Source organism: Macadamia integrifolia, unplaced genomic scaffold, assembly GCF_013358625.1.
Source record: "Macadamia integrifolia cultivar HAES 741 unplaced genomic scaffold, SCU_Mint_v3 scaffold263, whole genome shotgun sequence".
In the NCBI taxonomy this organism is placed as follows: Eukaryota; Viridiplantae; Streptophyta; class Magnoliopsida; order Proteales; family Proteaceae; genus Macadamia; species Macadamia integrifolia.
In genome coordinates, this window is record NW_024868844.1 from 304,665 (window position 1) to 324,980 (window position 20,316).

General features: G+C 44.0%; 1 protein-coding gene across 1 annotated transcript in view; it reads left to right on the forward strand.

The window, feature by feature from the left end:
* LOC122066914 overlaps positions 1-20,316 on the forward strand; it is a 179,474-nt gene that overhangs the window by 29,379 nt on the left and 129,779 nt on the right. Inside the window, exons 16-23 of the mRNA XM_042630743.1 lie at positions 10,245-10,327; positions 12,152-12,366; positions 12,475-12,573; positions 12,730-12,894; positions 12,969-13,043; positions 13,148-13,579; positions 13,656-14,003; positions 14,089-14,220. Coding sequence (XP_042486677.1) covers positions 10,245-10,327; positions 12,152-12,366; positions 12,475-12,573; positions 12,730-12,894; positions 12,969-13,043; positions 13,148-13,579; positions 13,656-14,003; positions 14,089-14,220 — 1,549 coding nt within the window. The remainder of the gene's footprint in view (positions 1-10,244; positions 10,328-12,151; positions 12,367-12,474; positions 12,574-12,729; positions 12,895-12,968; positions 13,044-13,147; positions 13,580-13,655; positions 14,004-14,088; positions 14,221-20,316) is intronic.

A 20,316-nucleotide genomic window follows, 5' to 3' on the forward strand; every position in this document is an offset into this window, starting at 1 on the left:
TTAACTTAAATACTCAAATAAAAAAATCCTGGGAAATAAAACTACTAAACTATCAGATTTGGTGGGGGCCACATAATCTTGGCAAAATTTGGAAGGAGAGGACTCGATCCAGTGCTGGAAAGGCTGGATCGAGCCTTCCTTTCTTCTTCTTCCTTCTTCTAATCCTCCAACCACAAAGAAGGTTGGGTCTTCTTCTTTCTTCTACTGTACGTCTTGATGTCCCCATCAACTCTCCCCGGCTTGGAAGAATTCACCTCCGGTGAATTAAAGCTCATGTTATATTCAAGTAGGTCTGGGTTGAGTTGTTGGGCTTCTTGCATTGTGATACAGGTGTTGTCAATTTTCGGACGTCCACGCCACTTGCCCAAGAACTCTTTAGAATCTCCAGTGCGTGTAAATACAATCCTCTCATTAAGGATTTCTTCAACTTCTTCAGTTCTCCTCGTGACCTTAGGTACAGGTGGTAAGGAAGTTGGGGGAAGTGGTTGGGTTGGTTCAGTAGTATCATCAAGGGTGAAAGGGAAGTCCTCAAGGTCATCAGGGTAAAAGGGGGTAATGGTAGAGGCATCATGGTATGGGACATGATCTTCCACGTTGAAAATGTTACTGATTTCCATACTAGCTGGTAGATCAAGGACATAAGCATTGGCACCTATCCTCTTAAGTACCTTGAAAGGACCTGTGCTACGAGTATGTAGTTTGCTCGCTTTTCCCTTAACAAAACGTTGCGGCTTAATTCTAACCATCACCATATCGCCTTCTTGAAACTCTTGTAGCCTTCTGTGTACATCTGCCTTTGACTCATATTGATCATTGCTCAGTGCTATCTGTCTTTTTATACCTGCATGCAAATCATGTATATGCTGAGCAAAAGACTCGGCTGACTGGGAGGTCCTGGAACTAGACACGACTGCGATAAGGTCTATGGGTGCCCGAGGTTGGTATCCTGAATAGATATCAAAGGGGGGATAGATCAGTGGTACGGTTCTTAGAACTATTATATGCAAACTCAGCCTGGTTAAGTACTCGATCCCAACTGATAAGGTGTTCTCCTATGAGGCAACGCAATAAAGTTCCTAAGCTCCTATTGACAATCTCGGTTTGGCCATTGGTCTGAGGGTGAAAAGCGGAGGAGAAACAGAGCTTCGTGCCCATCATTCACCATAGGGTCCTCCAAAAATGACTGGTGAACTTAACATCCCTATCGGACACTATGGTGAGGGCAAACCCATGGTACTTGACAATCTCATTAAAGACTGGCTACTATGGATGCATCAGAGGTCTTAGAGCATGGGATGAAATGGGCCATCTTCGAGAAGGAGTCCACAACCACATAAACAGAATCATGGCCTCTCGAAGTTTTTGATAGACCAAGCACGAAGTCCATGCTAAGGTCCTGCCAAGGGAAATGGGGAATGGGTAGGGGAGTGTACAAACCCGTGTTTTGCTTTTTTTGTTTAGCAGTCTGGCATGTCCTACACTGACTCACAACTCTAGCAACATCCCTCTTAGTCCTGGCCAAAAGAATCGGTCTTCAACGAGGGTAATGGTCTTATCTCGACCGAAATGGCCAGCGACTCCCCCAGCATGCAATTCCCATATCAGAAAATTTCGGAGTGAAGTCCTGGGAATGCACAACTTGCTTCCTTTAAAAAGGAAGCCTTCCCTAAGTAGGTAGTCCGAGCGGTTGACCAGGTTGCTTTCACTCAAGGAAGTGAACGGCTCACTAAAATCAGGACAGGTGGGGTATTGGTCCTTGACTCGCTTGAACCCTACAACCTTTACACTCATTGCTTGGAGTAGTATACTAGCCCGACTCCTAGCATTGGTGCGATTGAGGAACATGTTCACCCGGCTCAGTGCATCTGCAGCAGTATTCTCGACACCAGGTCTGTACTTGAAGTGTACTCTTAGAGAAACTCAACCCACTTGGCATGTCTCTGATTAAGCTTCTTTTGGGCACTCAGGTATCTCAGAGCCTTGTGGTCAGAGAATAGTACGAATTCTTGCGGTAAAAGGTAATGTCGCCAATAGCGCAGTGATTGGACAACCGCATAGAATTCTTTGTCGTATGTGGAATATCGTTGCCTAGCTTCATTAAGCTTCCCACTAAAATAGGCAATAAGGTGGCCCTCTTGTCCTAGGACACCACCTATCCCAATACCAGATGCATCGCAATTCACTTCGAAGACCTTAGAGAAATCTGGGAGACGCAGGACTGGAGCTTCAGTCATAAGCTTTTTAATCTCATTAAAGGCCTACGCAGCACTCTTACTCCATTGAAACTCCTTTTTCATGCAATCGGTGATAGGAGACATAATGGAACTAAACCAGTGAATGAACCTCTTGTAGAAAGTGGCTAAGCCATGAAAGCTTCTTACCTCATGGACATTAGTTGGCTCAGGCCACTCTACAATCGCTCGCACTTTCTCACGGTCAGCAGATACTCCCTGAGTTGACATAACAAATCCTAGGATGACTTGATCACTCATGAAGATGCACTTCTTGAGGTTGACATAGAGTTTCTCTTGTAAGAGCACATGAAAAACCTTCTGTAAGTGATCCAAGTGGGAAGACGGGGTCTTTCTATAGATGAGGATGTCATCAAAATAAACCACTAGGAACTTGCCAATGAATGGTTGAAGCACTTGATTCATTATCCTCATGAAGGTGCTAGGTGCATTTGACAAGCCAAAAGGCATGACTAACCACTCAAAGAGGCCATCCTTTGTCTTGAAGGCTGTCTTCCAATCATCTCCAGGCATAACCCTAATCTGGTGGTACCCGCTTTTGAGATCAATCTTCAAAAAGATCAAAGAGTTGGCCATCATATCCAACATGTCATCAAGCCTAGGGATAGGGAACCTATACTTGATGGTGATCTTATTGATGGCCCTACTATCAACATATATACGCCAGGTGCCATCTTTCTTTGGCGTGAGCAAGGCAGGTACAGCACACGGGCTAAGGCTTTCCCTAATGAATCCCTTCTGTAGCAGTTCATCCACTTGCCGTTTGAGTTCGGCGTGTTCTTTGGGATTCATTCGGTAATGGGGTAAGTTCGGGAGAGAGGATCCTGGAATTAAGTCAATAGCGTGCTGGATGTCACGCATAGGCGGTAACTCATCAGGTAGTTCCTCAGGGAATAACCTCTTGAATTTCCTCAACAAGGGTCGCACTTCTCTAGGAGCCTTAGTGAATAAGCGTGACCTATCGGTATTACTCTGTATGGCAATGGGAGCATAAATGACCCTTGACTATTGACACTCTTCTTTAAATTGTTGTTGATTTAAAATGTTGAGTGTTTTGGTGGGGGTGTGTTTGGATGTACTTCCCTTGTGTTCTGGAACCCTAACTTCCCTAGGGGCACTGGGGGTCAGTCTAATCTTCTTCCATTTGAACTCAAAGACATAGGTGTTAGACTTCCCGTAATTGGTGACATCCCGATCATATAACCAGGGTCTATCTAGGATGATATGGGCAACATCCATCTCTAGGACATCACACCACACTCGATCCTCATATCCTGCAAAGTGTTGGGGAACTAAACACCTCAGATTAACGGGAATGGTGGACTGATCAACCCAGGCAACCTTGTAAGGCTTGGGGGTGGGGTTCAGGTTTGAGACCCATTCGAGCAACAACGCTCTTGGCGACCACATTCATGCAACTCCCGCTGTTTATGGCGACGTGGTAGTTCTTGCCCTGATGACATGTGCAAGTGATGAAAATATTAGTTCGTCGTCAATAATCGCTACTCCTAGGTTGTGAGACCATGCAACGCATAATGCCAAGCTTGAGGTCATCGGCCTCCTCGGTGTCCTCATCAGATATGGTCTCATCAAGTCTATGGTCCTCATACTCATGGTCTTGAAACCCTTCTTGGTCACCTTCTTCAGGGGTCTGCTCTCTGACATAAAGATTCCTATTTGGACACTCTTTAGAGAAGTGACCAAACCTGCGACAGTTGAAGCATTGTTGTTGTCCACTACTTTTGGGTGCTTCTCCCAAAATTCCTTTACCCTTGTTGTCAAATTGACGCTGTGGTGCAGCAGTGGGTTTTGGGAATCCAGTTGAGCCTTGGGGTGGTTTTCTAAATTGGGACTCCCCAGCTTGGTAGCTCTTCCTCTAAGAATAAGTTCTCATGGAGGATTCCACCTCAAGGGCTATCCTAAAGGCCTGTGGAACGTCTCGCACCAGGTGGGGTGCCATACGAGACTGAATTTCAGAGTTGAGTCCGGTAAGGAATTTGGATAGTGTCTGCTCAACATCCTCCCGAATACGACTTCTAATTTTCAATTCATTGAACTTGCTCATGTATTCAGTCACAGTCAACTTTCCTTGCTTCAGGGTATTCATTTCATTCAACAACTGGAGCCTATAAGTGATAGGCAAGAATTCCCTCTTGAGCCGCTCTTGCATCTCTATCCAGGTAGTGATTGGCTCAAGTCCTAGGTGGTCCTCCTAGTACTCTAGGTCTGTCCAGAAGTCCTGGGCAACTCCAATAAGCTTGAACTTAGCAAATCGGTAGCGGACTTCCTCTGGCATATCGTAGAAATCGAAGTATCTATCCATCTGCTTGATCTAATCTAGAAAGATCCTAGCATCAATCTGACCATCATAGGTAGGGGCATCTACCTTAATCATCTGTCTGACATCAAAACCCCTATCAGGATGCTCATAACCCTCATCATCTCCATATTGGGTTTGGCATCTTGGCGGTGGGTCTTGACCCCTATCCCGATCCCTACCACGCCCTAGGCCTTGGAGGTTAACCCTTATCTGGTCATAACCATCAGTCTGGTTATTCTCATTTACTTCCTTAGGGTTAGGGCCTCTGCCCCTAGGTTTAGTGCCAGTTGTGTTACGGCCTTGCCGTCCATCAGGGTTTTGGGCACTTGTCTCATTGGCAGCCAACTTATCGGTAAGGGCTTGGAGATGGGCAGCTTGTGTTTCCTGTATGGCTTAGACGGCTTTCATGAATTGTGGAGGCTCTAGGAGGGTCTGACATATCCTGGTATGCTCTACCACTACGAGTGGACATAAGGAGATGGGCAGCCAAGGTACGGTTGCCATCAAAGACTTAAGGTCTACTCAGAATCTCCAATTGAGACAATTAGCTATCCCTTTCAATCTTGAGGTAAAAAATCTCCCTCTCAAGTATGCGCTTTTGGAGGGAATAGCGTCCAATGCTATTTGGTCCCTCCAACTTAAGAAAGAAATGGTGTCCTCTAATCTATGGTACCGCTCTCTTAGCTCAGATTCTACTACGGATAGATGGTGACGGAGACTAGACCTCGAAAGGTAAGACATGTAAACAAGGGACAACAGTACCTAATTACCCTAAACCTAGACAAAACCATGCTCTGATACCAAGATGATGTAGGGGGTTTCTAGGTGACTAGGTTTCCTACAAGGTTAACTAGCCAAGTAGGGTAGACTCAAGGGGCTTGGGTTGGACAGGGTAAGGGAAGCTCAGCAAACACGATTGACATGCAAGTAAAGTGAGATTAATGAATAATGTAGAAATGAACAATAATCGTCTTAGCATAAAAACACATAAACTCACTCAAGTTTCAGGTGGGAATATGGGGTAGGGAACTTGGCAGAAAATATGTGTTAAGTTTAGCACAAGTCTATCAAGACATTAAGCAAACTAAGTGTTGCTGCCAAAAAACCCCGCTAGTTGAACCTACACAAACACAGACGACGGAGGCCCGGAACTTTGTCCGGGGTTAGTCCTCCGACGCTCAAGTCAGGGTCGGCCGCACAGTTCAATAAGGGAGTAATGGTGAGGGTATCCGAGCTTACCTCTTCCCTTCCTCTTGGCCTCCTTATATGCTTCTTCGGGGCTAGGGTTTCCTCTTGCCTTCTGGGGTCCACCTTGTGGGGAATATTCCCCTCATGCAAACGACGTGACAGAGCGTGATAGAGTCTTCGTACTCCCTACCTGGCGGGCGACACGTGTCCCAGTGGGCGACGCGTGTCCTCACCCTACTAAGCCGTATGATTTGGCTATATCAGGAGCCCCCTTACTCCCGCTAGGAGTCTCTTCCTGTGGGAGTAACCAAATTTTTTGTAATTGTAATTTTTCCCTCTTTTTCCTGCCTTCGGCCTTATTCCTTCGGCTTTAGTTCTGCTTGCAACCGAGAGCTTCAGTCAGCCGATGTGAAGACCTTGGGTCAGTTCGGCTCGGCCTTGTCCGAGACACCGACCGAGGCAAGGACCTTCGGTCAGTTCGGCTCGGCCTTAGCTTGAGCCCTGACCGAGGCAAGGACCTTCGGTCAGTTCGGCTCGGCCTTAGCCTGAGCCCCGACCGAGGCAAGGACCTTCGGTCGGGTACGTTCAGCTTTTGTCGACCCCCGACCAAGGTGAGGACCTTCGGTCAGGTCCGTTCAGCTTTGGCCGACCCCCGACCAAGGTGAGGACCTTCGGTCAGGTCCGTCGGCTTTGGCCGAACTCCCAACCGAGGTGAGGACCTTCGGTCAAGTCTGTTCGGCTTTGGCCGACCCCCGACCAAGGTGAGGACCTTCGGTCAGGTCCGTTCGGCTTCGGCCGAACTCCCAACCGAGGTAAAGTCCTTCGGTCAGGTCTGTTCGGCTTTGGCCGAACTCTCCATCCGAGGCAAGGACCTTCGGTCAGTTCGGCTCGGCCTTAGCTTGAGCCCCGACCGAGGCAAGGACTTTCGGTCAGTTCGGCTCGGCCTTAGCTTGAGCCCCCGACCGAGGCAAGGACCTTCGGTCAGTTCGGCTCGGCCTTAGCCTGAGCCCCGAACGAGGTAAGCACCTTCGGTCAGTTCGGCTCGGCCTTAGCCTGAGCCCCGACCGAGGCAAGGACCTTCGGTCGGGTCCGTTCAGCTTTTGCCCACCCCCGACCAAGGTGAGGACCTTCGGTCAGGTCCGTTCGGCTTTGGCCTAACTCCCAACTGAGGTAAAGTCCTTCGGTCCGGTCTGTTTCGGCTTTGGCCGAACTCCCCATCCGAGGCAAGGACCTTCGGTCAGTTTGGCTCGGCCTTAGCCTGAGCACCGTCCGAGGTCAGGACCTTTGGTCGGGTCCATTCAGCTTTGGCCGACCCCCGACCAAGGTGAGGACCTTCGGTCAGGTCCGTTCGGCTTTGACCGACCCCCGACCAAGGTGAGGTCCTTCGGTCAGGTCCGTCGGCTTTCGCCAAACTCCCAACCGAGGTGAGGACCTTCGGTCAGGTCTGTTTCGGCTTCGGCCGAACTCCCCATCCGAGGCAAGGACCTTCGGTCAGTTTGGCTCGGCCTTAGCCTGAGCACCGTCCGAGGTCAGGACCTTCGGTCAGTTCGACTTGGCCTTAGCTTGAGCCCCGACCGAGGCGAGGACCTTCGGTCAGTTCGGCTCGGCCTTAGCCTGAGCACCGTCCGAGGTAAGCACCTTCGGCCAGTTCGGCTCGGCCTTAGCTTGAGCCCCCGACCGAGGCAAGTACTTTCTGTTAGTTCGGCTCGGCCTTAGCTTGAGCCCCCGACCGAGGCAAGGACCTTCGGTCAGTTCGGCTCGGCCGTAGCTTGAGCCCCCGACCGAGGCAAGGACCTTCTGTCAGTTCGGCTCGGCCTTAGCCTGAGCACCGTCCGAGGTGAGCACCTTCGGTCAGTTCGGCTCGGCCTTAGCTTGAGCCCCCGACCGAGGTAAGGACCTTCGGTCAGTTCGGATCGGCCTTAGCTTGAGCCCCCGACCGAGGCAAGGACCTTCGGTCAGTTCGGCTCGGCCTTAGCTTGAGCCCCCGACCGAGGCAAGGACCTTCTGTCAGTTCGGCTCGGCCTTAGCCTGAGCACCGTCCGAGGTAAGGACCTTTGGTCGGGTCCTTTCAGCTTTGGCCGACCCCCGACCAAGGTGAGGACCTTCGTCTGTATTCATTTGGCAGAGTAAAGGTCACCAAACAGGAGAGTTCTTCTTAATTGCCGTAAACCAGCTTTCATAATTTCCATGAATAAGATCCTCCAGGGTATAGGATGAGGAATTACAACTTAAAAGTGCGTAAGAGCAAAAATTACAAAATACGAGTGTGCTTGCTACTCTTGTACGAGGCTTGGTTCTGCTCCATCGGCTTGAAGGGTTTCTTCCATCTGGATGTACTTATCGCATCGAGCTCTCAACTCGACCAGGTTCCTCGGTGTACGCTTCGCCAAAGACCTTTTCAGCTCCTTATCCTTGACGCCTCCCAGCAGGGCTATGAACTCCTCTTTTGGGTCCAGACCTCTGATCGTGACCTTCTCTTGTTGGAAGCGCTTCATGTAGTTTCGCAGTGATTCTCCTTCATGTTGCTTGATGTTGGTCAAGTTCAACGTGGTCTTCTGAAGGGGTTGGCTACTAGAGAATCCCTTCACGAAGAAGTAGCCTAGATCGCTGAAGCTGTGGATCGACTTCGTCGGTAGACGGTTGTACCATAGCCTTGCCGCTCCTCTGAATGTTAATGGTAGGGCGCGACACATAATATTTTCCGAGACTCGATGGAACTGCATGGCGACCTTGAAGCCTTCCAGATGATCGACGGGGTCCCCAGACCCGTCATAAGTGTCATACTTGGGTAGGCGAAAGCCGATCGGGAGCGGATCCCTCATGACCTCATCAGCTAGAGCCGTGTCATTAGTGAGGTCTGGCTCGTGGGTTCCCGTTTGATCTTCTACCACCTTCTTGATCTCGTCTTTCAGTTCTAGGATCATCCGCCTCAACCCCGAGTCCTCATACCTCTCATTGTCTCCTCGGCGCCGATCCCCATCTGGATCTCTGGCGGCACGCTGCGTCCTACCTCGGGGTGAGGGACTTTCCCTCACTGCTCGGTTTCGAAGGTTATGACCAGATCTTATAGATCCTGTACTGCTCCGATCCTCGTCTCGAGCCCTCTCAGGCTGGATGTGGGGGCTTGGCGGTGCTCCGCCGATCCTCTGAGAGACAGCTTTGGAGACCTCCCTCATCGTCTCGACCATCCGGTCATATTTGTTCTGGAGGGCTTCGAATTGCTCCCTCGTCACGTATTCTTACGCTTCGGGAGAGGGCGGAGGATCACTACCTTCGCGTACTGAATATCCGCCTGAGCGCGGGTACCTTATGGATACTTCCCGGTCGTCATTGTCCCTTTCTCGTCCTATCTCCACCGAGGGAGGAAGCCCCCCTAAAGGTTCTTCCCCCATGTCCATGTTGGACGCCGCTCTCGTCCTCTTGCGGTTGTAGGTTCTCCCCACCATTACCGTCGTTCCCACGGACGGCGCCAATCTGTTGCTGCCAAAAAACCCCGCTAGTTGAACCTACACAAACACAGATGACGGAGGCCCGGAACTTTGTCCGGGGTTAGTCCTCCGACGCTCAAGTCAGGGTCCGCCGCACAGTTCAATAAGGGAGTAATGGTGAGGGTATCCGAGCTTACCTCTTCCCTTCCTCTTGGCCTCCTTATATGCTTCTTCGGGGCTAGGGTTTCCTCTTGCCTTCTGGGGTCCACCTTGTGGGGAATATTCCCCTCATGCAAACGACGTGACAGAGCGTGATAGAGTCTTTGTACTCCCTACCTGGCGGGCGACACGTGTCCCGGTGGGCGACGCGTGTCCTCACCCTACTGAGCCTCCCGCCAGGTAGGGAGTACGAAGACTCTATCACGCTCTGTCACGTCGTTTGCATGAGGGGAATATTCCCCACAAGGTGGACCCCAGAAGGCAAGAGGAAACCCTAGCCCCGAAGAAGCATATAAGGAGGCCAAGAGGAAGGGAAGAGGTAAGCTCGGATACCCTCACCATTACTCCCTTATTGAACTGTGCGGCGGACCCTGACTTGAGCGTCGGAGGACTAACCCCGGACAAAGTTCCGGGCCTCCGTCGTCTGTGTTTGTGTAGGTTCAACTAGCGGGGTTTTTTGGCAGCAACACTAAGTAAACCAAACAATGCCCAAAATCAACCAACTAATGAAAGGTAAAACAACAGAAGTTTCTTTAGGGAAAACAATAAGTATTGGCTTAAAAAAAGAAAAGGTAGATGTTCAGATTTCAGTGGGGACTAATGGAGGTAATGGGAGGCCAATGAATGTAGAACAGGGGGGTTCTTTACTTACTTTCTTGTTGTCTGAAGTCTGAGGAGAAGAGAAGTACTCGAGGTCCTCCAAGATAAAGAGTTGCAGCCCACCCTACTTGATAAAGAATAGCAGTCTCGATTGTTGGAGAAGTTCCAGCAGCAACCCAGTTGGAGGTTTTCTCGATGGAGATAATCTCTAATGATGGTGAACAATTTCTGCAATAGGGCAGCAGCTACAGGGAAGACAGAAAACAGAAAAGAGAGGGGTGAAGGTCGAGAAAGGGAGAATGAGAATGGGAGAGAGAGCCGTGAGAGATGAGAAGAGGGAGAGGGCAGCGAGAAAGAATTCGTAGGGGGATTTGGGGGGGCTGTTTTTCCTTTATTAATCTTCATTCATTGAATTAGAACCTTGGCTAATGGCCTTACATAAATAAGAGACTAATTACTAAAAAGAAAAGATTATTCTAGGAATGCTATTTCATAAACAAAGAAACTTTCTAAAAAGAAATCAATAGGATAATTACTTAGTTTCTTAATTAACTTAAACACTCAAATAAACAAAATCCTAGGAAATAAAACTACTAAACTATCAGATTTGGTGGGGGCGACACAATCTTGGCGAAATTTGGAAGGAGAGGACTCGATCTAGCGCTGGTAAGGCTGGATCGAGCCTTCCTTTCTTCTTCTTCCTTCTTCTAATTCTCCAACCACAAAGAAGGTTGGGTCTTCTTCTTTCTTCTGCTGTACGTCTTGATGTCCCCATCAACTTGTTTTCAGAATTAGAAATTGAAATTTCTACCTCTTTATGGTTCAAGAAACGACCAGGCGAAACAAGTTCGCCGTTTCTGGAAATGACTCGTGGCCACTCTTTTGCTGGTTACTAGCGACTTCCAGAAACATGACTTATCAAACACCTTCAATTCCGTTTCTGTTTCTAGAAATAGAAATTTATGTTTCTGCCGTTTCTTGAAGTAGAAACGGAAAAAACGTTATTAGACGGGCCCTATGTAATCAAGCTAAAATAGTCAGTACTAAAATTCCCACAAGACAACCTGTAAACCATTTGGCAAGCCTGAAATTCCAAAAAATTTAATAAATTTCCTTTTGGAAACCTATTAAAGTAGAAATATATTGCTCAAATTTCGCCCTTGACAAACCTAATATTCTAGCCACATCACATGATAAAACCATGTTTATTCACACCGGACAAGAGCCAAGTAATCAACAAATCTTTTTGTTGCTCAATGACATGTATACTCTTGTGAAATATGAATTTCCAGATCTTCCTCTCTTGGCGGGGCAATCTTGAATTAGTTGTAATTGTCCTCCTCTTTTTTATGATAGCAGAATTTTATCAGGTATGGTAAAAAATGATAATGCCAACCCAACTTGAATATCGTTTGCCACTTAGTATAAGCTAGAATGCAGGGAAAAGGAAAATAAAATTTAGGAAGATGTAGGGACCCACCACCTAAGCACATTACAAAAGGACCTCAGGTGTATAACAAACCCTTGACTTCATCACCTCCTGTGTGGCCAACTGATTTATTCAATTATTCTCTTGGTAGTCGTCCTTGTGAATCATTGCAACTTTGCCTTCAAGGATGAGGATTTTTACTCTAGCTCACCTATCAAGGTGAGAAACCACCGCTATGTATCCTTAATTATGATAATTGTGTCTTTGAAAGATCTAGAAGTGGAGAGTTATTATATTGCTAAGTACTTAGTTTGACCTTTTCCCTCAATTTTATTTGATTCTGCCCAGATGTTGGTGATTTCCCTGAAATTTTTTGATTTCAACACGGAGCAAAGTCACCCTATATATAAAAATTTGGACCTTGAAGGAAACTTCTCATAGCTTAGTTATTTTAGTTCTTTTTTTTTTGAGTGTGATGTCAATTGTATGAAAAGGAATGGAGGGAGTTTGGAATGTATAAGAGTTCCTTATGTGAAACTACTTTTAGCTAGTGATCTGACATATTGTTGGCATCTCTTTGCATGAGCAAAGGGATCCTAATATGGGTCAGTCATCTCTCCAACTCCTTATTTCAGCCAGTCACACCAGGAAGATTGTGCGTCTGTGACCCTTCTTGCTGCCATTGAATTTAATGACTTCTGTTGACTGCCATTAGAAAAAATTCCACATTTTCAAGTCCGAGAATCTCTACACTTTTCTTTGCTGCAGAATAGAGATTCATATTGCTTTCATGTGTACCATTATGTACTTTATGTTCGTGCCTTCATCTGCAGTCTTCGGGGAAAACAAATATATCAGATTCCAGCAGAAATTGTTAGTAATGTGCAAAATGTTTTGGCTGTTTGTGATGCTGCACAATCTAATAGTAAGGTAAGGTTTGACCTGGACATTGTCTAGAGATGGCAATCACCTTTCTTGACTTGGAATTGAGCTATGTGCTTAGATTTCATTGCTGAACTTCTCTTATTGCATTTGTAGGTGGTGGAAGATGTAAATGCTCTAGTACTGCGATTTGATTCTGATGAATCGAGGAAAACTTGGCAGAGACGTTTTCAAGGGTCCATATATCGTGCATCAGTATGGCTTGCTTATTTTGGAGAGAAAGTGGATTTAGAAGTTTCGAGTGCCACTTAATCATTTCAACATAATATATATATATATATATATATAGATAGAGAGAGAGAGCAGAATTTCTGTGCATGAGTAGGGATTCTTATGAGGATTTTTGTGCAGGGTTCTGTTTCTATCACTGATTTATCCAGAACTTCTTCAGAAGCTGGAGATGCTAAAACTGAAGTTGTGGAAGACAGTAGTGTGACGGATTTATTGAATATGGAAAGTGTGTTCATCACAGGCATTCTTGATGAACTGAAGATCTGTTTCAGTTATAGTCATCGAGTAGGTTTTGTCTGGATTTAAGTTAAATTAAAATCTAGCTATTGCAAAGAACTTATTTTCATTGCATTTTCTAGGTTAATGTAAGTTTCATGAAGGTCCTTCTAGCAGAAGAGACTCGTCTATTTGAGTTCCGTGCTATAGGTGGTCAGGTGAGTTTGTTATTGGGGCTTGTTTCATTTCACGGCTAATTTTTTTTTTTCTTGTTCTTATTTTTTCTTTTTCATTGGATGACTTCAATTAATCTACACAACAGGTTGAATTTTCAATTAGGGGTAATGACATGCTTATTGGTACTGTCTTGAAATCCCTGGAAATTGAAGATTTAGTTTGTAAGGGAGGGACTCAACCGCGCTATTTGGCAAGATCCTTTATCAAGACCATTAACATCACTACTTTGAATGTGCCCTTGTCTGCTGATGATTCAACTCAAAGTGAGGATGACAAATTTTTTGAGGCATCTGAGAATCTGGTTGACTTTGTTGACTGTCCTGAACAACCACTTCCATTCGAAAAGCTTTCAATAAAACCTCCTAGCTTTAGTCGTATTGCTGGTCTACTCCCTGATGCTGAACCTGGAACAGTGCCTGGGGAGATGGAAGTAACTGATAACTTGGATAGTTTTGTGAAAGCTCAAATAGTTATCTATGACCAGAACTCTCCTCGATATACTAATGTAGATAAGCGGGTGAGTGCTCAATGCTTGAAATTAGTTAACTACCTCCAGTCATTTGCTGACTAGTTTCCATTATGGTATCTTGCAGGTAATGGTAAGCCTAGCTACATTATCATTTTTCTGTCATAGGCCAACAATTCTTGCAGTTCTGGAATTTGTGAATGCCATCAACATTGAAGATGGAGCCTCTGATGCTTTAACTGCCCAATCCTCATCAACCAAAATAGAAAAAAATAAATTTAGGGATGCATCGATCGAGGATCAACCTTCAGCTACAATCCAAGAGCCTATCATTAAAGGACTGCTGGGGAAAGGCAAATCCAGAGTCATCTTTGATTTATCATTGAGTATGGCTCGTGCGCAGATATCATTAATGAATGAAAATGGATCTAAACTTGCTACTCTATCGCAAAATAATTTGCAGACTGATATCAAGGTCTGCTGGCATGTACTTTTGATCGTGTATTTGGAATTTTACTCTGTATTCCATTGATTCTTATTTGATTACTTTTTATCTGAAGGTATTCCCATCTTCTTTTAGCATAAATGCTGCCTTGGGAAATCTGAAAATAAGTGATGACAGTCTACCTAGTGCCCATCTGTACTTCTGGGTCTGTGACATGAGGAATCCTGGGGGCAGTTCTTTTGTTGAGGTAGTCTCTTTCCTATTTTTGTTGGCGTTTTCCTATCCTTTTCCTTGTATTATCATTTTATTATTATTCCTTACTGTTTTTGTTTGGGATCGCATCTGTTGTTTTCATATGCCCATGCATATTTTCCTTTTTGCTGTTTTCAGAGGCAATCTCTCTCTCTTTCTCTCTATTTTTGATGAGATCAGAAGCAATCTCTTAGTTGTTCATTGTGATCAAGTATATCTAAGTGATGATTGATTAGGGTTAGGTACTATTATTTAACTGGATTTTATAACTGATAAGGGCTGGCCCACTAATCATGATAATTTACTGTGATGGGGTTCAGCAGCAGAACTACTTAAGAGTGGTCTTAACTAGTTTGGAGTAGTGTAGGCAGAAGGTGAAATTATTAAGAGTTGCGCAAAAAAGGTTAGATCACCTTGCATTGCCAAGCAGCCATATTGTGTTCGAATTTTTTTTCCTTCTATTTTAAATGTTTGTTAGAAATTTAATTAGGAAAAAATGGAGAGAGTCCTAGAGACCATGGAAAAAAGATTACACCTACATGGCTACACCTCAAATTTCACCTTGCAAGATAGGATATCGTCCAATATATATAGAATCCCAGAAACTTAGTTGAACTGTTGGATGTCATTCAAAATTGAGTTTAAACTATCAAGAGATACGGTGCAGTATCAGATCAGCAAGCAAGTGTACTACCCACTATCAAGTATGAACCATTTTGGCTAAGGAGTTGCTTTTTTTTTTTAGATGAATAAATAAATTTATACCAAAGAGAAAAGAAAATACAAGGGCTTTTTCCCAACATACCACGGACGGTGGAAGATGGGTTTTTTTCCCAACATACCATGGACCTTTGTCAATGGCAGCACTACGATCAATGGTGGCAGCAAAGTTGAAGACAAAAGTGCCATTTTCCAGCATGAAGAAAGAGAGAGAACCAGAGGGCTTCCATTGGTTCAGAAGAGAAGTTTTAACAATGGAGAAGGAGGGTCTACTACCAAGGAAAGAACCAACAACACAGTTACTCCATTTGGAGATTTCAGAAGCAAGGAGACCAGGTGGACAAAGGCCAATTGGGATAGAGTTGTGGGTGGTCGGAGGGTAGAAGAATAAGGAATGGCCAGTAGAGGGAGGGAGGGGAGAGGAGGAGGAGGAAGAAGGGGAGGCAGAGGAGACAACAGAGGACCAGGGTTGATGTTCAACAGGTTGAATAGGAGTAGGAAGAGGGGGGTAGGACGAAGCGGAAGGTGAGTAGGGGTGGTGACAGGAGAAGGAGAAGGGTGTGGAGAGAAACAGCAGAGGCGGGGTGCCGTCGGAGAAGGGGAGGGGGGCATTCGGTCAGGTCAGGGGCATTCGGTCATTCGGAAGGTGAGATGAACTCTTCAGGAACCAAAATTAAGGAGCTGCTTTTGTTTTCAATTATTATCTGATATATTTTTATGCTGCATAGTTGAACATAGACTAAAAGAAAGAGAATTTCTAATAAACATTTAAACAACAACAACGAACTAAGCCTTGCCCAACTTAATGAGGACAGCTACGTGGATAAAAAAAAAAAGGTAAGGAAAACTGAATTCTAAATTGAAAGGGGGGGGGGTGGGGAAGAGATGAGAAATGAAAAATGGAAAATGACAGATGAAAGATAGAATGCAAGATGAAAAGTGAGACGAAAGATGAAAAAGTAAGAGAAAAGAGGCACAACTCAACAAGTCAGGTGAATCTCAGCTAAATGGGGTCGGCTATATGGATCCTTGCTCTCCAATAGGCTCTATTTGAGGTCATACTTGGCATGGTTCAAGAACTCAATTTTGCTATTGACTCGGTTTTTGGGAATGGAGAGACATGATGAGAGGTGAGACAGGTATTGGACATAATCTCGACCGAGATCTCGCCCCATATCTTGAATTGGTTTCGAGTGAATCAGGCAAAACAATGCATGTAAAATACCAAATATTGACCCATATCTTGACTCAACCAATTTTTCGTGCCTATCTCGCCTCTCTCACCATACTTTGAAGAGAAAACCCATTGCACTTGGATTTTTGGTGGTTTTGCTTGCCAAATATCACTTCTACACTAGATTGGAGCTGAAAGATGGAGATTATTACTTAATCAACATTTGGAGGTCATTTTCTTCTCAAGAAGAATTTTAGGTTAAAAAAACTTCATGGAAACATTATCAATAGTTGTTCGTTTACAATGTTCTTTTGATATGTCATGCATATAACAGTGATCTATTTTTTCTGTTAAAAAAAAAAAAAAGATTTTCTTGCAAAAAAAAAAAAAAAGAAAAAAAAATTATACTCATTGTTTGTTTGTCATTTTTATATATGTTGGTCACCATTGGCTTATCTATGCCTCACAGTGTTGTTTTATTTTTCTAGTTGAGAAAATAATTAATTTAGTTTTTTGAATTATAAAAAATATATTAAATAATTCAAGAATAAAAAAAGAAAAAGTTTCTGTTTTGTTTTGAAAATTAATTTAAAGTGATGAAAGTATTTTTAGTGTATTTTAAAATGAAAATGATTTTCTTGTTTCACTCTATTCTAATTTTTTTTTATTAACTATAATATAATTATTTATAAAAAATTATTTAACAAAAATTATTAAAGGTAAGAGAGTATATGTAATAGCTATATGATGTTGAATAGCTCATAATGTTTGCATTCTTTAATGTGTGATGTTGATTATCTCATAATGCATGCATTCTTTTATGTAGTAATGTTTAAAGTTGGGGCATGTCGATATAAGGTTTTGTTATTGGTGTTGTCGTTGTTGCACAATCTCTGATGCTGGAAGTGGAAGTGGAGAGATTGCATGGTTACATGGAGAGGTAATGTCAGATGACATAAAAAAGTCAAGATGTAAGTATTGTAGGAAAATGCTTAATTTTGGAGGTGCCACTAGATTAAAGCAATATTTGGTTGATGGGTACAAGGATGTTGCCAAATGCCCCCAAGTTCCTTATGAAGTGTGAAGAGCCATGTCTAAGAACCTAAAAGGTGGAAAGTTAAAGATGGAAAAAAACAAAGGCTAAATAAAGAATTTGGCCAGGAAGTCTTAGAGAAACACTCAGTGGCAATGGATGTTGACTCTGGTGACTGTGATAGTGATTATTGGTCTGAATAAGGTATGTCAAAGGCAGAGTGGAGACAGTTGCAGCAGGTTAAGACACATAGTAGTATCTTACACCAAATTGCAGGTAGAGATGACGAGAGGAGCAGACTCTAGAGCCCGCTGTATCAGATGCATGTCCTGCAGGGGAGAGGAGGAAGAAGTGGAGGCATGGGGATTTGCCTTTCAGGAACTCAGTGTGAGGGGAGCCACACCCCCATCCCCACCCTAAAGACAACAATGATCGTATGGAGATTAATGTAGACTAGGATAGATAAACTACCAAGCCTTCAACTGCAGGGTTTTTTAATAAGAACAACCATGAATAGCCCAACAGCAGCACAATATATCAGAATAGAAGGACCAGATTGGATAAACCAGTAAGCTATCGATGTCAGTGGTTAGGTATTCTCAGATCAGATCAGTAGGTGACCAAATAGAGACTATCCAGGACTGGAATAAGCTTCACATAACCCATCAGACATGTAATAAATCACAGGAGATTTCTGAAGCCAGAAAAGGTAAAAAAACTCCTATCGATTTCAGATACAGACTGCAGAAATCACCAGAAGACAAGAAGTGGGAGATTTTTAATATCTCTCAAACCCCTGGACAGAAAAGGCTCCCTTTTTGGTCGAATGCCCCCTAGGTAGGGCCTAACTTCTATCCAAAATTCATCCAAAACTGATGGCTGGTTAGGTCTGAGCTGGTTCTGAAAATTGGTTACAAAATCTGCAATTTTCTGGGCAGAACTGAGAGGAAAACTGAATTCAATACCTGTAGAACTTAAGCAGATCAGTAGCACTTTGTGTAGTTGAGAGAAGAAGAAGATAAGCTAAGGAAGAGGACCTCTCAGATTAGGGTTAGGTCTCCTGTTAGCAAATTGGGCAACTGAATTCATTGGAGCATCAACCTCAGGTGGTACATGAGTGCCTTGAGTGGGTTGCTGTAGTTGGGTCTCCACAGCCAATACCCTCGCACCAAGAGTTTGTTGTTCTGTCCTTATTGTCTGTAACATCTCTATCATAGAAGCTATGGAGTTCATAATATCAGTGGTAGGGTTGTTCTCTGCCATGCTCTGATACCACTTAATGTAAAGATAGGATTGAACAAGTCAAATCAGCTCGCAACTGCAGGATTTTTTTAATCAAAGAACAACCAATATCCAAAGTAGAGCACCAACACAAAGAAACTCAGGATTAAAGCGGAAAACCAAGTCTATAACAGCCAACCGATTACAGAACTGTTAAGAATCTGTGAACAGAACTAACAATAGTTGATAGAGCCTTAATAGGGATTATAAGAGGCCTAAATCCATCTGATAATATGATCCAACACCCAAAGAAACCAACAGAAATTTGGAGATATTCGTTCACAGCACTCAAAGACAAAATCAGCGGGCATATAGTAACATGAGTTCAGCAAAACCACATTCTCCGGGGTATAACATCATCACATGGAAACTCAAGATGTACACATACCATTTCTTACAAAGCCAAGGCAACAAGAGGCTCAACAACACATTCTTGAGCCAAAAAAATCCAGAAAAACAGGGCTGGCTGTAGCTATTTTGCAGTAGTAGAAAATTGAATTTTGGAGATAGACCTTGTTGGAGTACCTTGCAACACATTGGGGGACTTGTAGAAGCCCCTAGGGAGATTCAAGTGACCCTAGTTCCAGCTCCAAAGCTGGCCAGAAGTGGGGGGAGAGGAAGATCACTCCATCGCTGGTAGAAATGGCTCATATGGCTGGGTGTGTTGGATACAACCTCTAAGTGATTATTTCTTGAGAGAGAAACTTCCCTTGATGTTACAATGATCTTCTTTCATGCCTATCTCATGATTTCTTCAATCCTTTCATAGGATAGTTTCTTCTTTGGAACCTCTATTTAACCTGGGGTTCCAAAGAGAAAAGAAGGTGAGGATCTTGTAGTGCGACTCTCAAAGTAACACCGTAGGCTCTGATACCAAGTTAGAATGTAAAGAAGGAAGGAGAAACAAGAGAACAAGAGAATGGAGGGTTGGAGAAGAAGAAAGAGAAGAAAGAGAAGAAAAAGAGGAAGAAGGAGAAGAGAATGATAGAATGTTGTGGGTAGAGAAAAGATTCTCTACCGCATATATATTGCTGCACTAATAAGTGATAAAGAATTATATACACCTCCCTAGGGAGGTAAAAGGAAAAAATAAAAAATACATCACGAGACAAGGATATTATAGACTTGTTCCTAAAGTACCCTTATTACCATAAAATATAACATTTTCACACTTCAATTGAAATCTCATCTAGTACTTGGGTCTTGTCTGCTTTCATCTTTTTTAAGGCTTCTTTAACTTCGGCCACACAAACCTTTTGTACATATCTATGACGTGTGGTATCTTGTTAAATTATGCAATCTTCCAGGTCATTTCTATTCAAACTATCTCCATTTAGTAGTTCACATATATACTTATCCCATCTCTTTACAATGTCCTCATCCCTTACCAACACTCTTCCATCCTCACCTTTGATTCACCTCATCTAGTCAAAATCTATACTCTTTCTTTCACTCATCTATCTAATATATAACTTTTTCCCTTTCTTTCATGTTTACGTTGATATTGAAATCCTCATATTTCTTCGCCCTAGCCATACCTACAATCTTTCTTAGCTTCCTTTCTAGCATCATAATACCTCTTTTTATCCTCTGTTTCTTCAATCTTTTGCCGTGTCTTAAAATAGTTTTTCTAGAAGCCCAAGCTCATGGAATTGTTGATCTTGTTGCGGTCAAAAATTGCAGTGATTTTACATAAATCCGTGATTCCATTTTGAACCATAACATGGTTCATATGAACCAAACCTTGCTTTGGTATTTTATCTTCTTATAGAAGATCTCCTATATGGAGAATACACATTATGAAGAATACACATTCCAGTTGATTGAGCCTCTAATTCTAATTGTTTTGTTCTGAAGCAAAGATATCCACGGGGGGCCGGTTC